This window comes from Ursus arctos, unplaced genomic scaffold (genome assembly GCF_023065955.2).
Source record: "Ursus arctos isolate Adak ecotype North America unplaced genomic scaffold, UrsArc2.0 scaffold_19, whole genome shotgun sequence".
Taxonomy (NCBI): domain Eukaryota; kingdom Metazoa; phylum Chordata; class Mammalia; order Carnivora; family Ursidae; genus Ursus; species Ursus arctos.
Genome location: NW_026622863.1, coordinates 278,326 through 295,781, shown reverse-complemented (window position 1 = coordinate 295,781; position 17,456 = coordinate 278,326). Strand labels below are relative to the sequence as shown.

The 17,456-nt window shown below is 52.2% G+C and overlaps 1 protein-coding gene and 1 pseudogene across 1 annotated transcript in view; one reads left to right on the top strand and one right to left on the bottom strand.

Annotated features, from left to right (window-relative positions):
* SPIRE2 (spire type actin nucleation factor 2) overlaps window positions 1–16,466 on the top strand; it is a 34,255-nt gene extending 17,789 nt beyond the window's left edge. The window contains exons 4-15 of the mRNA XM_026494542.3: window positions 304–384; window positions 513–677; window positions 2,770–2,856; window positions 3,116–3,239; window positions 3,350–3,519; window positions 4,005–4,194; window positions 6,346–6,467; window positions 9,451–9,585; window positions 9,714–9,781; window positions 13,957–13,984; window positions 15,015–15,130; window positions 15,436–16,466. Of these exons, the coding sequence (XP_026350327.1) occupies window positions 304–384; window positions 513–677; window positions 2,770–2,856; window positions 3,116–3,239; window positions 3,350–3,519; window positions 4,005–4,194; window positions 6,346–6,467; window positions 9,451–9,585; window positions 9,714–9,781; window positions 13,957–13,984; window positions 15,015–15,130; window positions 15,436–15,658 (1,509 nt within the window). The 3' untranslated portion in view covers window positions 15,659–16,466. The remainder of the gene's footprint in view (window positions 1–303; window positions 385–512; window positions 678–2,769; window positions 2,857–3,115; window positions 3,240–3,349; window positions 3,520–4,004; window positions 4,195–6,345; window positions 6,468–9,450; window positions 9,586–9,713; window positions 9,782–13,956; window positions 13,985–15,014; window positions 15,131–15,435) is intronic.
* On the bottom strand, window positions 7,442–9,403 carry LOC113252121 (40S ribosomal protein S12-like; annotated as a pseudogene).
* Window positions 16,467–17,456: the final 990 nt, after the last annotated feature.

The following is a 17,456-nucleotide window of genomic DNA, read 5'->3' as shown; positions in this document are numbered from 1 at the left end:
TTTGCAAACCAGGAAGTTCTATGTGGGTGCTAGGTGGGGGGTGTGTTCTCACCCCTGCCCTTGCCCAGGAGAAGCTGCCAGAGAGAGCTGATGGGACACCAAGTGTCCCACATGGTTCCAAAGCTAAGGGCTCTGTTTCTCTAGATCTTTCTGGGTCCAAAGCCTTGGCCAAAAATGCCCACTCATCCTTTTTTAGCTGGTGGAATAGTAGCCCATGTGTTGAGGAACTGTCCCTGGATGGACAGACCAGTGGGGCCCGTATCCCCATGATGACGCTTCTTTCACCTTCTTCTGGACTAACAGATGCTGCAGAAGCTTCGGGACGAGGAGCTGCAGACAGAGAAGCCCCTGGCAGAACTTGACAACCTGGGACACACAGACTGGGTAAGCTATGGCTCCCCTCCTGCCCTGGCACACAGGGCTCAGCACCCACCCCCCCCCGCCCAGGGTCTGTGCCAGGGCCTGTGGGAGCCCTGCTGGGTCTAAGGGCCATCTTCGTCTTGGGGGCCCAGGCCCGACTCTGGGTGCAGCTCATGAGGGAGCTCCGCCACGGGGTGAAGCTCAAGAAGGTGCAGGAGCAGGAGTTCAACCCCCTGCCCACCGAGTTCCAGCTCACCCCCTTCGAGATGCTGATGCAGGACATCCGCGCCAGGAACTACAAGCTGCGCAAGGTCATGGTGAGCTGCTGGGGGAGGAGCCTGCCCCCGACCTTCCGCCCGCCAGTGGCTCTAGGTCCCCTGCTCGGTGTGCTGGGTATTCAGATGCACGCAGGCAGACGTGCCCCCGACGCACCTGGCTCATACCTGACACGACGTGACCGGAACAGGGACACGGTATGACGTCGGGGACATGGTGCAACAAGGACGTGGACACAGTGTGACGAGGATAGGGACATGGTATGATGTTGGGGACATGGTGTGACAAGGACGGGGACACGGTGTGACGGGGACATGATGTGACAAGGACAGGGACACGGTGTGACGTCGGGGACATGGTGCAACAAGGACGTGGACACAGTGTGACGAGGATAGGAACACGGTGTGATGTCAGGGACATGGTGCGACAAGGACGTGGACACAGTGTGACGAGGATAGGGACATGGTATGATGTTGGGGACATGGTGTGACAAGGACGGGGACACGGTGTGACGGGGACATGATGTGACAAGGACAGGGACACGGTGTGACGTCGGGGAACACGGTGCAACAAGGACATGGACACAATGTGACAAGGATAGGAACACGGTGTGATGTCAGGGACATGGTGCGACAAGGACAGGGACATGGTGTGCCTCCAGGGACACGATGTGACAAGGACAGGGACACGGTGTGACAAGGACAGGGACACAGTGCAACGCCAGGGACATGGTGTGATGTCAAGGACACGTGACAAGAACAGGGACACAGTGTGACGTCAGGGACACGGTGTGACATTGGGGACACGGTGTGACATCGAGGACATGATGTGACAAGGACAGGGACACAGTGTGACGTCGGGGACATGATGTGACAAAGACAGGGACAGTGTGAAAAGGACAGGGACACAGTGTGACAAGTATAGGGACATGGTATGATGTTGGGGACACGGTGTGACAAGGACATGGACGGTGTGATGTCAGGGACATGGTATGTTGGGGACACGGTGTGACAAGGACATGAACACGGTGTGATGTCAGGGACACGGTGAGACATTGGGAACATGCGGTGACAAGGACAAGGACGTGGTGTGACGTTGGGGACACGGTGCAACAAGGACATGGACACAGTGTGACAAGGACATGGACACAGTGTGATGTCGGGGACACGGTGTGACATGGGGGACACGGTGTGACTAGGACATGGACACGGTGTGATGTTGGGGACATGGTGTGATGGGTACACGGTGTGACAAGGACAGGGACATGGTGTGACATTGGGGACACGGTGTGACAAGAACATGGACATGGTATGATGCCGGGACACGGTGTGATGAGGACAGGGACATGGTGTGATGTCGGGGACATGGTGTGATGTTGGGGACACAGTATGACAGGGACATCGTGTGACAAGGACATGGACACGGTGTGACAGGGATGCAGTGTGACAAGGACATAGTGTGATGTCAGGGACGTGGTGTGATGTCGGGGGCGCAGTGTGACAAGGACATGGACATGGTATGTCAGGGATATGGTGTGACAAGGACATGGACACAGTGTGACAAGGATAGGGACACGATGTGATGTTGGGGACACGGTGTGACATCGGGGACGTGGTGTGACAAGGACAGGAACACGGTATGATGTCGTGGACCTGGTGTGATGTCAGGGACACGGTGTGATGCTGGGGACACGGTGTGACATCAGGGACACGGTGTGACAAGGACGTGGACATGGTGTGATGTCAGGGACACGGCATGACAAGGACATGGAGAAGGGATGTGTGGAGAATTCTGGAGGACCAGCAGCAGGAGCTGAGATTGTGAGAATTTCCTATTTTATGCTCACAGAGCTCTTGCTGTGTGCTGGCTTCACTCTGCAAATTTTAAATGTGCGAGTTCATTTCATTCGTAGGACAGCTGGATGAGAGGGGTGCCACTGACCTTCATCTCCACATGGAGAATCTGAGATGTGGGGAAGCTAGTGGTGCTCACTGCGGCCCTTGTACCTGCCGTGCAGCCCCTGAGGGGAGGGATGGTGTGAGGACCAGGCCCTGCTCAGGGCTGAGTGAGCCCTCCCACAGCCCCAGCTCCTGTGTGGTATCGAGCTCTTAGCCTCGGCTGCCTCCCCCACAGGTCGATGGAGACATCCCTCCCAGGGTGAAGAAGGATGCCCACGAACTCATCCTGGACTTTATCCGCTCCCGGCCTCCACTGAAACAGGTACCGGCTGTGCAGGGGGGGGAGGGAGGGTGTCTCGGCCTCCCCTCCCCAAGGGCAGAATGGCGTCTCCACCGAGGGAGGTGCTGGAAGGTTGATTCTGAGAAGGACCTGCCCCAGGAGCACACGGGGCACCTTCCGTCTGCCCCCTGCTGTGTCAGCTCCTGATGGGCCTGGCTGTGTCCCCAGGGTTCCTCCCCACTTGCGTGTCCGTGTCACAGCCCACTGCCCTTCCTTCCTGGAGCTGCCATACTTCCTCCAGGTCTCAGAGAGAAGGCTTCGCCCCTTACCCCAAAAGCAGAGGACACTGCACGAGAAGATCCTGGAGGAAATCAAGCAGGAGCGGAGGCTGCGCCCGGTGGGGGGCGAGCGCTGGGGTGGCCGGGGTGAGCATGGGACACCCCTCCTTCCCACCTTCCCTCCTTCCCTGCTCCCTCCCCCCTCCGTCCCCACCCCCTCACTCTCCTGTCCTGCTCCACCTCTGTGCTTCTACCAGGGTTTGGCTCTCTGCCCTGCATCCTCAATGCCTGTTCTGGGGAAACCAAATCCACCTCTTGCACCAACCTGTCCATCGTGGATGCTGGGAACAACACGCAGCGCCCACGGCCCCGGGTCCTGCTCAAGGCACCGACCTTGGCTGAGATGGAGGAGATGAACACATCTGAGGTCAGAGCCCACGGATTCCTGGGAAGAGCCCAGGGAGGAGGACGAGGGGCAAGACGGTGGCTGAAACAGTGGCCTTGGGCCTCCTCTTCCCATCGCACAGAAAGGGCTGGAATGTGCGTGCTCCATCATCTTGGGGCTGGGAAGCTGAACAGCCCCGTGGCTGATGTGAAAAGCCAGTGTGCCTCAGTGGGACTCCCCAGCATGTCCTCACTGCCCTCCGAGCCCAAGAAAACCAGGGGTGGTAGCAATCTGGGTGGGCTGCACCTGATACCAGACCAGTCATCTCCAAGACTTCCCATAGGCCTCAGGGAAGGGTTGGTTTTTCAAGGTCCTTGCTTTCCACTCTCTAGAGGACAGTCAGGCTGGGCAGTGAGCAGAGGATGGCCCCATGGCCTCAGTGGGCCCAGCAGCAGTCCCTGCCAGTCCAGGGACAGGCAGGAGGTGCTGGTGGGCAGTGGTCAGGGCTGAACCTGGTGTGTCCACAGGAGGAAGAGTCTCCGTGTGGGGAGGTGACACTGAAGCGGGACCGCTCTTTCTCAGAGCATGACCTGGTCCAGCTCCGGAGCAAAGTGGCCTCTAGCCTGCAGCCACCCACTCAGCCCCAAGGAGGGTTGGAATCATCCCGGCCCCGCACAGGCAGCGTGCACACTTGGAGGCCAAGCACCCAGGAGCAAGGCAAGTGGGGCCTCTCACCCCCTTCTCCCTTGACTCTGTCCTGTGGGCATCATGTCCTGGCTTGGGTCCTACTGTCGTCCTGAGCAGGCAGCACCCAGAGGGTACAGGGAGCTCATAGCTGTAAGAAGCGCATTTAAAGTTCAAGCCCAGACTTCCCTCATTGCCTCAGGCGGGCATCCCCCACTTTTTTAACTTGAAAACTCTATTATCAAATTAGTAATCCACATTTTTTATAAAACATTTTAAAAGCTTTAAAACATCACCATGATTCTAATATTTAGAGATAATTACTATTAATATATTGGTATATGAAAAGAAAACTGGATGGATGGAGGATGGATGATGGAAGGACAGATGGATGGATGATGGAAGGACAGATGGATTATGGGTGGATGGATGGGTGGTTGGATGACAGATGGATAATGGACGACAATGGACAGGTGGATGATGGAAGGACAGATGGACGGATGGATGATGGGTGGATGGATGGATGATGGGTGGACGGATGGATGGATGATGGAAGGACAGATGGATGGATGATGGAAGGACAGATGGATGGATGATGGAAGGACAGATGGATGGATTATGGGTGGATGGATGGATGATGGGTGGACGGATGGATGATGGAAGGACAGATGGATGGATGGATGATGGGTGGACGGATGGATGATGGAAGGACAGATGGATGGATGGATGATGGGTGGACGGATGGATGATGGAAGGACAGATGGATGGATGGATGATGGGTGGACGGATGGATGGATGATGGAAGGACAGATGGATGAATGGATGATGGGTGGACGGATGGATGGATGATGGAAGGACAGATGGATGGATGATGGAAGGACAGATGGATGGATTATGGGTGGATGGATGGATGATGGGTGGACGGATGGATGATGGAAGGACAGATGGATGGATGGATGATGGGTGGACGGATGGATGATGGAAGGACAGATGGATGGATGGATGGATGATGGGTGGACGGATGGATGATGGAAGGACAGATGGATGGATGGATGATGGGTGGACGGATGGATGGATGATGGAAGGACAGATGGATGAATGGATGATGGGTGGACGGATGGATGGATGATGGAAGGACAGATGGATGAATGGATGATGGGTGGACGGATGGATGGATGATGAAAGGACAGATGGATGGATGATGGAAGGACAGATGGATGGATTATGGGTGGATGGATGGATGATGGGTGGACGGATGGATGATGGAAGGACAGATGGATGGATGATGGGTGGACGGATGGATGGATGATGGAAGGACAGATGGATGAACAGATGATGGATGGATGGGCAGGTGGGTAGACAAATGGATGGATGGATAGATGATTGACAGATCTTTCTAGTCTTTTTATTTTTATTTTTCTCTGTCAGTGAAAAGGTGTCTGCAATGAACCAGATGGGCCATGCAGCACACACCACTCTAGAACCTGACTTACCATCACCTCCTTTCCCTGTTGCTCAGCACAGAGGTCAAAACAGTGCTACTGGCCACACAGGGTTAGTTAGTCCCACTGTTGTAAGGGCTGTGCTCCCCAAAGTGCTGACAGGACACGGGCTTGTCCCTCTCCCTCACGCACTGCTTCTACCAGACATGGCCAGGCCACCTCCTCTGCCTTCAAGGTTACCTTGAGCCACCCTCTTGCTGTCTCGCCACTCTCGGGGTGCCATTTGGTAGCTGATCCACTTTCTGGAGTGAAGAGGTCCAGGCCATTTCCATACCTCATGGTCCCCCCACAACTGTCCTCAAGACTCAGAGACCCCGTGGTGGAAGTGAATCTGCCTCTTTCTCCTCCGTCCCCTTCTGCGTGAAGAGCAGTGAGCGGCACTAACAGCGGAGGCAGGCTTCCTGCATGACTGCTGTGATCTGCTTTCACTGTTGGCTGCTTTGGGACGCCTCACGTTGGCTCGTTAACAGGGATCAGATATGGGGCCCCCCACAGGGGTCCCTTGGGCCTGCCGCACTCATGTGCCCCCGATGTGGTTGACGTGCTATGTGTCCTCCTGCTTGATTACTCCCCCCACGGTCCCTACTGCCCGGCCAGCTGTCTCCCTCACCCCCTGGGCACAGCCCTCCCACACTAGTTTCTGCAAGGTTGTCCTGACAGGGCTTCTGTGCTCTTACTCCAGGTCCCTCCCCTGTGAGTGTCCAGGCCCAGCCTGACCCCAGCTGCCTATCACACAGTGGCCTGGGCTCAGCAGAGGACCAGCCAGAGGCTTCTGCGGCCCCAGACACCCATCACCTGTGGCTGGTGAGCGAGAGTCATTGTTGTCCACAGTCACTGGGGGGGGGGGCATCTCTGGGACCCTTGTCCTCACCTGTCCGCAAGACAAGGCCCAGCAGGAGTGGGGCCCGCTCCTTCAGAGGGTGTGGCTAAGTCTGCTCTGGGCCTTCTGGGCACGGCAGCCGCCTGGCCAAAACAGGCCCTTGCTCAGGGGACAGGGGACGTCTGAAGTTCTTAGTTCCAGGTCAGTGAGGGTTAAGACACGAGAGACACTGGAGCCCTGTGGCTGAACGCAGTGAGACATGACAGCGTTTTATGGGGGCAGGACTTTGACTCTTCCCCTGGGCTTCCTCAGTTTTGGTGCAGGATTTTATCAGAGGGATGACAGTGGTGAAATGCCCATGTGTCAATGGTGTTGTCATCACCCTTTCCTTGACGTTTTGTCAAGAGGCTCAAATACTTCGAAAAGTGCCATATAAATGTAAGGTAGTATTACTACTGATATTCCCCAGCTAAGACCTATATTATCTGTTGCTGCATTAAAAATTACCCCAAAACTTAAAAGTATAAACAACAAAATTTTGTTATCTCACATAGTTTCCGAGGTCAGGAGTCCAGAAGTGGCTCAGCAAGGCAGCCTGGCTCAGGCCTCCCTGGAGGTTGCATTGGAACGTGGCCCCTCACGTGGCTGTGGGTGGGAGGCCTCAGTGCCTCCACACGCAGACCGCTCCCCAGGGCCCTTGGGTGTCCTCAGGTCATGGTGGCGGGCTTTCCCCAGCGCTCGTGGTCTCAGACAGCAGGGCAGAAGCTGGTGTCATAAGTGAGTCGTTGTTATTTCCACTTAAATCTCTTCATTATGAGTGAGTCACTAAGTACACCCTCGGGGGGAATTCAGGACCCCTCCTTTTTTTTGGTGAGGAACCAGAACCAAGTGTTTTACTTCTTCATTTCTTGCATTTTTTTTTTAAGATTTTATTTATTTATTTGACAGAGAGACAGCCAGAGAAGAAACACAAGCAGAGGGAGTGGGAGAGGGAGAAGCAGGCTTCCCGCCGAGCAGGGAGCCCGATGCAGGGCTCGATCCCAGGACCCTGGGATCATGACCTGAGCTGAAGGCAGACGCTTAACGACTGAGCCACCCAGGCGCCCCACATTTCTTGCATTTGAAGTATTCCTTGATGACATCCTTGGCCTGACGTTTTGCTGTACTCTTTAACCACCACCCAACTGCAACCAAGCCCCCTACGGGGTCTTCCTTCCCTGTCAGGTTTACAGAGGCCCGTCCATTCCCCCCGTTTCTCATTGTCGTCAGCCTTCACTAGGTCGATCTGGTGCCCAGCACAGAGCACCTCCCCCAGCTTGACACACAGGCTCCTCAGAGTCGTTGCAAACACACAGAGACGGGTTTAGTGCATGTCTAAGGCTTTGGCAGCTTCGTGAATTCCACGTGCTAGGCCACTGTGGATGAGGGCGGTCTCCAGCCCCTCTTGTAAAGCAGTGTTAATGTCCATGACACCTCTAGCAGCAGGGCCTTCCTCAGCCCCGGTGGTGGGATACAGGTGGAACTGAGTGTTGAGCACGTGCGAGCCCCATGCAACTCAGGGGTGGCCCGGAAAGAGGAAGGCTCACTTCTTGAAGGGATGTCAACGAATTGGCGGGACATGTATATATATATATATATATATATATATATATATATATATATTTTTTTTTTTTTTTTTTTTAGTAGACTCCACACCCAGCGTGGGGCTTGAACTCACAACCCTGAGATCAAGACCTGAGCTGAGATCAAGTCAGACACTTAACCGACTAAGCTATCCAGGCGCCTCAATATATTCTTTTAATTAATTAATTGGGGAGGGCATATTTTAAAATGACAGTTCCCATAAGTGTATTCTTCTTAGCACACATCTCGAGAGTGCGTTCTGAGAGGTCTGGCTATCAAACATCACATAATCTCAGCGGCCGTCTGCCCTGAACACGCACTCATAGCCGACCTGTTGAGCAGCCTGCTGGTCTCTGCTCCTGACGTGAGACTTCTTGGCCACGTGTGCTGTTAGTGTAACATGTATAAGGTTCACAGGTTGGGGTTCAGGCTGTTGGAAACAAAGATCAGAAGCCAGAGGACCTGATGCTTCAGATTGGAATGAGAACACGGGGCCCCAGACCCTCCCAGACAACAGGATAATTCCCTGGAAGGAAACAACGGTCTCCCAACTCCCGTCTTTGTGGCACCCTCATGGGCTGGTGCCTCCCATGATGCCTCATTCCAGTAGCTAACATTTTAAATTTGGGGTGCCAGGTATTGCACTAAGGGCTGTATGTGTTATCTCAGTGGAGCTGGAATACAACTCCACTTTATAGGAGAGGCACTGAGGTTTTGAGAGGTCGAGCTCTACACTGACCTCCCTGGAGCAGGGGGCTGAACAAGATGTACTCACCATGGTGGCCCAAAGTGGTAGGTGTGGCAGGTAGGACACACGCCACCTACGATGGGCCGACTCAGAGCCCTGCTGGTTGGTGCGCACTGAGTTGGGCAGGAGGTCGCCTGGGGCCTTCCGAGCCAGGGAGGACAGAGCTCTGTGGTGAAGGGTTCCACGAGAAGAGGTGGGCCTGGGGACCCTGGCTGGTTTTGACTGGCTGTGGTGTGTATTTGCCGGTGGGGAGGAAGGACGGAGGTAGACATTTCAGGTCTGGAGAGCACTGTGAACACAGGTGGGGATGGCTACAGAGGTGTGGTCATCAGGAGGCCGGGGGGAGGCCGGACATGTAGGTGGGGCCAGGTCAGGGCAAAGCTTGCTTGTAGTTGCACGACCCCATTGGAAAGTCACGGGTAGCATGCGTGGCTCCCAGGAGTAGATGAGATGAAAAACGGGGTGTTTTAGGAAGTTGCTAGGCTTGGTAGACTGAGGCCACAAAGAATCCAGAGTCCTCCTTGTGGACAGACTCCTGAAAGACCTCATTCCCGAAGACCTGAGGAGCACTGAGCCCTTGACTCTTTGGTCCCCAGGAATTCAGCCACCCTGTGGAGAGCCTTGCTCTGACTGTGGAGGAGGTGATGGGCGTGCGCCGTGTTCTGGTAAAGGCTGAGATGGAGAAGTTCCTGCAGAACAAGGAGCTTGTCAGCAGTCTGAGGAAGGGGAAGGTAAGGTGGCCTGGACCCGGCGCTCCCTCATCAGGCAGCAGCCCTGAGTTGATGGCAGGCCAGGCAACCTGAACCCTGGGCTGCTTCCTCACCAGGCAGGTCTAACTAATCTGGGCCTTTTCTTCCAGATTTGCTGCTGCTGCCGAACCAAGTTCCCACTGTTCTCCTGGCCACCCACCTGTCTCTTTTGCAAGAGGTGAGCCTCTGTAAGCACCCTGGCTGTGAATTAACATGGGAGGAGGAGGTAAGCGTCTCTACGCCAGCACTGTCGCGGAGAACTTCCCGAGAGTGTGGGGATGTTCTATCATGCATCGTGGGCTAATAGTGCAACTGTGGAAAATAACATTTAATTTAATTTTAATAGCTAAGGGGCTCCCACCTTCAGCCAAGGTGGGGTATCAGGCATTAGAACAGGCACCTTCCACCTGAAACAACCAAAAAACCCCATAAAAAACAGAAAACCCAAAGAACAGGAAACGACTTCAAGATACTGGATATCAGGTAACAACAGGAAACAGACAGGGTGAGCCCTACCATTGCCTCACTTGCCTGGAGTTTTTAGGTCATGGCCCAGAGGCCACTTGGCTCCTCGAGTAGAGGTGGTCATGCTGAACCCAGAGAGACCAAGGTAGCTAGAGGTCTTAGCACAGATTTGCCGCAGGGAGAGAGCTGTCCGCAGGGTGAGATCCGCTGGAGTACTCAGCAGGGTACTTAGCTGCCATACAGTCAAGGAAATTACTGAAGGCTGGGAAGAAGCATCCTGAAGCAAGGACTGGCAGGAACTGGCAGACTCCAAATCTGGCCCACTCCCTGTTTTGTAAATAAACTTTCATTGGAACAAAGCCACATCCTTTGTTTATTCATTATTCATTTACCAACCTAAAATGTTTGCTATCTGACCCTTTACAGAAGCAGCGTACTGACCCTGTGCTAAAACTTTGAAGGAACAGTGTCTGTTCCCACCAATCGTGGTGGAAATGTGGTAACTCATGAGCCACTGAGTGGGACACAGAGGAAGGTCTTGTCCCACTAGTGGGGACTATGTACCCCCAGACTGAGCATTGTTCCAGACCTAAAATTTCAAAAAGGCAAAACCTAAAAGGACCAAACCATTCCCAAACATCTTAAGTGCTTCCCAGAACAAAGCTCAAGAACAGGAATAAACAAATATTGAGCACCCAGCAAGAGAAAATGTCTAGCATCTAATCAAAGATACCAGGCATGTCAAGAAGCAGGAAAACATGACCCATGGTAGGAAAATCAATCAAAATTACCCAGAACTGACACAGATGTTAGAATTAGTAGGTAAGTACATTAAAAAAATTTTTTTAAAGATTTTATTTATTTATTTGACAGACACACAGAGAGAGGGATCACAAGCAGGGGGAGTGGCAGGCATAGGCAGAATTAGAAGCAGGCTCCCCGCTGAGCAGGGAGCCTGATGCGGGACTCCATCCCAAGACCCGGGATCATGACCTGAGCTGAAGGCAGACACTTAACCAACTGAGCCACGCAGGCGTCCCCACATTAAAAGTTTTGAACTACATTCATATGTTCAAAAAGTTACAGGCATGAAAGATTTGAAGAAGACCCAAAGCTCTAGACATAGAAACCAGAAGGCTTGGATGAATGTTCAGAATTACACTAGATAAAATTAATGGCAGATTGAACATTCAGAAGAATGTGCAGAAGAAAAAATCAGTGAACTCAAAGAGAAAGCAACAGAAACTACCTAATATGAAAACACTGGGAGAAAAATAATTTAAAAAATGAAAATATAGTCTAATATAGATGTAATTAAAGTCCCCAAAGAAAAAGGTGGGGGGGGGGCACAGAAAAAGCATTTGAAGAAATAATAGCTAAAAAGGTTTTCCAAATTTGATGAAAAATATAAGCTCACAAGAAACTCAACCCCAACCACAAGGAACATGAAAAAAATTACACCAAGACACATATTAACTAAATTGATCAAAACTGTAATAAAGAGAAATTCTTTTTTAAAAAGATTTTACGCATTTATTTTAGAGAGAGAGCAGGGGGAGGAGCAGAGGGAGAGGGACAAGCAGACTCCATGCTCAGTGCGGAACCTGACAGGGGCTGAGGCAAAATCAAGCGTCAGATGTTTCACCACCTGAGCCACCCAGCTGCCCCAAGAGAAATTCTTAAAATCAACCCGCAAATAAAGACAGGCACAGAGGACAGACAGGGTGGTCGCAGGGTTCTCGCTGAGGTGATGTGAGCAAGAGGACAACAGTAAAAGAGCATGTTTGAAGGACTGAAAACCTGTCCATCCAGAACCCTATGCCCAGCGACAATATGCTTCAAAAACAAAGACAGAAAGTAAAAACATCTCCAGAAATACAAAAACAAAAGAATTCTTCAGCAGGAGACCCACACTAAAACAAATGTTCGATGAGGTTCTTCATGGAAGGAAAATGACACCAGCTGGAAATCTGAATGGACACGGAGATGGAGAGCAGCAGAAGCAGCAACTACTAAGAGAACAGAGAAGATTATTTCCTTGTAACTCTTGACAAGGTACCCAACACCCACCACTCCAACAGGGTGGAGTGCAGTGTCTGGTACCCACTCAGTGATTACCAGGCGGGCCCAAAACGAACAGCAACATATCAGAGGATTTATAACATATCTCTAAGAAAACAGTACCCTAACAATGGCATTAAGGCCCCGGAGGGGCTCAGAAGTGTGCTGCTGGAGGGTTTGTACTCTACGTGAAGTGGTAAAATGTGACTTGACAGGAGGCTGTGAAAAGTTAGAGAAGTGTAGTGTAAGTCTGAAAGCAACCACTAAGGAAAGCAGAGGACGGACATGGAATCATTAAAAAATAGTTGATTAATAAAAAGGAAAAGGGGACAAAGAATAGGACAAAAAGAAAACAGCAAGAGGAGAGTCCTAAAGCCCACTGTGTCATAGTTACCTTAATTGTAATAGGTCTAAACAACGGACGAGTAAAGAAAGCAAGATTGTCTGCTGCCTGCAAAACACGCACTTGACATGAAAAGACAAAGACTTGTTAGAAGGAGAATGGAGAAAGGTGGGCCATGCCAGTGCTCGTCCAAAGAAAGATGATGTGTTCGTATCAATGGCGATGGCAAAGAGCATCGGAGAGAAAGGCGTTCCTGTCATAATGACAAAGGCGAAAAAGAACTATTCTACAAGGACGCCTGGGGGGCTCAGTCAGTTAAGCATCTGCCTTGGGCTCAGGTCATGATCCCAGGGTCCTGGGATCAAGTCCTGCATCAGGCTCTCTGCTCAGCGGAGCCTGCTTCCCCCTCTGCTGCTCTGCCTACTTGTGATCTCTCTCTGTCAAATAAATAAAATCTTTAAAAAAAAAAAAAAAGAACCATTCTACAAACTTTACATACCTAACAACAGAGGTCAAAGATACGTGCAGTAAAAATCTGATAAAGTTGCAAGGAAAAATAGATAAATCCATAGTTATAATCTGAGATTCAATAGCCTTCTGTCAACAATTGATAAAACTTGCAGACAGAGAGACACTAAGGATACAGAAGACTTGAACACTACCAACCAGCTTGACCTGACATTCCTAGCACACTCCACCCCACCAGAGCAGAACGGACTCCTTCTCAAGTGTGCATGGACATTGACCAAAATAGACCATATTCTGGGTCATAAAACAGGTTTCAAAAATGTAGGATTCAAGTCATGGAAAGTAAGTTCCCTGACCCACAGTGAAATAAGGTAAAATTAACCCAGAGGTTTCTAGACGGCAAACCAATTATAAGATGGGCATGCAAGAGGGTGCCATCCTTTTTTAAAAAAATGAATTTGGACAATTTGTCCCCTGATATATGTTTATAGAACAGTACACATAATACCCCATTTCACTTATTTCTATGTTATGTTAAATGTGTATCTTTGTGAATCACACTGAGATCTGGAGAAGGGAGACCTGTGAGCAGGGACTGCTTCTGACGGAGGGCTTTGCAGGAGTAAAGGGTCTGCACCACAGTCCTCTCTGTCGGGGTTTTCACAAGAAGGCATTCATTCTTGAAATCAGCAATGGGGAGTAAAAAGATGTTCATCACTGCTTAAAACTGAGTCGCTCAACTGTGGCCCCTCTGGCTCGGGTGGGGCTTGTGGTGGGGAGTGTCAGGCACACTCAAGTGCAGAGCATGAGGAATCGCAGACCAGACCGTCCAGAGAAAGAGCCGTGAGGGGCAGAAATATTTTGGATGTACAGCTAGTTAAAAAGAAAAGCAAGATTTGGGGATTAAAAAAGTGAAATACTGAATAACTGGGGCTTGAGCAGGGGCAGGGCAGTTGACCAGCGAGAACGGTTTCTCTACGGCCTCTTCACGGCTGACCCTCCTCTTTCCCTTCCAGGGCTGTCTGCACTTCCTGTAGCATAAAGGTGAGGATCGTCTGGGGTCTGAGCAAGGCTCCCAGGGGTGTGAGGTATCCTGTGGCTGACTTGGCTTGTCAAGAGGGGCAGAGCTGGTGGCGGGGGAGGCTCTGCTGTCTCCCATGAGCTGGTCACACATGGACCAGCCACCTTGTCCATCTCCTTCCTCCACATAGAACCCATTCCTACACTTTCCAAGACTGTATAGTTTTTATTTTTATTTTTTTATTATTTTTTTTTGAGTGGGGGCACAGAGGGAGAGAGAATCTCAAGCAGACTCCCTGCTGAGCACAGAGACAAGTGTGGGGCTTCATCTCACAACCTCGAGAGCGTGACCTGAACCAAAATCAAGAGTTGGACTGTTAACCGACTGAGCCACCCAGGTGCCCCAAGACTGTAGTTTTTAAAGACTCATAGGTGGTCCTTTTGTAGGTGGTCTTTTAAAAAAAATGTTCCTTGACATTCCATGTTAGCAGGCTGGTACCAAGAAAAGCCCTTCCCTTGCCCTCTGAAAGCCCTACCTTCTGACAGTACAACGTCCTTGGACGTTTCTGGACAGGTTCTTCATAGCAGTCGGGGGTATCTTTGTGCCTGCAGGTGTGTAGACGTGGAAGGGTAGTCACATTTAAAACTATGTCATCCCAGTACATCTCAGCCTAGAAGCAAGGGCCGCCAGAAAGGGGTTTTAGTACCATGACTTTCAAACCCTTTGTATTCTGCCGTCGCACTGCTGCCAGCCCTCCACCTTGCCAACATTCAGAACTGACTGCTTGCAGGGCGTGCGCTCCATCGTATATGGTACGAGTGTCTGTCTAGATGAGCACGCATGGTGCTTGGGTGTGGGTACCAAGCGAGGGGGCCCATGTCTCCAGACGGCGGGCATGGAGTGGGTGTCCAGAGAGTACACGGAGGGCAAATGATGATGTCTAGACACTCCCAGAGTGTCCCGCGGGCCCAGAGCAGGCGCTGTCCGCGGGTGTGTGTGGGTGCATGCGCCTGTCTGGGTGGGGACTTGTCCGCATCTCCCTCTGTATCGTAGATGAAGATGCCGTCCAAGAAGTTCGCACACATTCCCGTCTACACGCTGGGCTTTGAGAGTCCTCGGAGGGCGTCAGCTACCAAAACTATACCGACCCAGAGAAGAGACGCTTTCCAGTGTGTTCCTTTGCCCTTTGCTGATGTCACGGCGGTAGTCAGGCACTGATAGTAATACAGAAGCTGGGGTGGGTGGGGTGGTTTGCTGGGACACTCCCAGGACATGGAAATGCGAGGCGGTTGTCTAGGAAGAGATGTCTCGGAGGCGCCTGGGGGCTGAGCTGGTGGGCAGACCCCAGGATTCCAGCTAACTCTTGAGGAAAAGCTTTTGCTGGGGGGAGGGGATGTGGGGGGGGTATGGCGGGTGGGCTGTGGATATGGAGAAACAGGAGGGACACTTCCCTGACGGCTCTGTCCTACTCCAGATCGCTTCAGGGGCCGCAGTGGCAGAGTGTGGAGGAGGCATTCCCACACATCTACACCCATGGCTGTGTCCTCAAGGACGTCTGCAGTGACTGCTCCAGCTTCGTGGCAGACGTGGTACGCTCTAGCCGCAAGAGTGTGGACGCCCTCAACACCACGCCTCGCCGTACCCGCCAAACCCAGTCCCTCTACATCCCTAACACCTGGACTCTCAGCTTCAAGTGATGGCTCTCAGCCTTCCTGGGCCACCTAGCCAGAGGCTTTTCAAGGTGGCCAGACCTCTGGGGAGCAGCCAGGCTAGTCCTGCCCCCTGGCTGAGAAACTCCCCATCCTGGGGCACAGCGGCTGGCCTGCCTTCCTGGGTGTGCATGTACATATATACATATATAGATACATTTCTATGATATATACACACAGCCTATATATTTATATACCTGTTTCCTGGCCCCAGAGTTTTTTTGGGGTCAGGCTCACTCCAGGACCCTCCCTGGGGGAGGCTGTTTCCTTTTGGGAGTCCTTGGCTGGGGCAGGGGATAGGACAGGAGTGGGTTTTCTCACTCAGGAAGAAGGGCAGGTTGGAGATACAGCAGTGGATTCCAGATGATGGGCTCTGGGAAGACCCTCACCCCTGTGTTTGTTCTCTTCTCCATCCCAAGGATGAGAACACAGCAGCTTCCCCTCCCTGGGTGGATGTCCAGGCTGGGACAGGATACTTTGGTCCCCAGGTAGACAGGAGCACTCTGAGAGGAACCTGGCTGGCAGAGGCAGCCGGAAGACCAGGAGTGGGCAGATAGTCTCCTAGGTGCATCATATCCTTCCAACTGGAAGGTCCAAGGCCAAGCTCACTCCTTGCCCCCTGCCCAGCATCCATGCCCCAGCCATCTTGGCTGGCGTTGCTGTCCTCACAGACTCAGAGGTCCAGAGATGGGGCTGGTTCCAGGGCCCTGGTGATGATGGTGACCCTGGTGCAGGGAGGAACTCTGTAAGTTTGTACACACAGCTGCTCTTGGCCTAATAAAGCTGGTCTCACGGTCTTCCATCTGGGGTGTGGACTGAGGACTACTGAGCCACAGTGGTGGGCACATTCTCTGAGGGCAGAAGCTCTTGGGGCCACCTGCCCTTTGATGCACATTCAGGGTGCCCATCACGAGAGGACGGTGTTCAGGCCCCCTCCTGTCCGCGATCCGGCCATCTTGGTCCCAAGGCCAGCAGGGCTAGATGTGGCTCAGCCTAGTGCATACAAGCCGCCAGCCTGGCCCTCTGGCCTCATCCCAAGATCCCCATTCTCTGGGCAGATGATTCCCTTAGGGTTTACAGGGTGGGGGCAGCCTGTGTGCTCTGCCTGCCACATGCATCTGGGAGCTGGCTTCTGTTGTCATCCCACCTTATAGATAAGGAAACCGAGGCTCAAGAGCAGAAGGAATTTGGCCAAAGAAACATAGCTCACCTGGGACCTCAACCCAGGACTATCAGATGCCAGGTTCTAATAGCCTGCTACATGGACAGGGGCCCAGAGGAGGCCCCAAGGGACAGGACTTGTAAAAGAGGGGCCTGCAGGAGAGGGTACTTCATCAGCTGGGGTCCACGACATTCAGTTACACTGAATTAAACAGCCAATAAAAGCAGCCAGCTTCCAAAACTTCTGGGCACTTCAGGAGCAGGGAGTATTTTTACTCCCATTTAAAAAAGAGAAAGCAAAGGGATTCCTGGGTGGCTCGGTTAAGCATTCAGTCCTTGATTTCGGCTCAGGTCATGATCTCAGGGTCATGAGATCGAGCTCTGCGTTGGTTTTCCCCCTGGGCATAGAGCCTTCTGCCCCACTCTCCCTCTCTTAAAAAAAAAAAAAAAAAAAAAAAAAGAGAAAGACACAGAAAAGGAAAAGATTTGCTCCTGGCCACACAGCCAGCAATGGGAAAGCTTACATTTGTTCAGTAACTTCCATCGGCAGATGCTCCTGGGAGGTGAGCACTGTGTCACTGTTTTCATTACACAGGTGAGGAAGTGGGCCAGGCCCACATTCCCA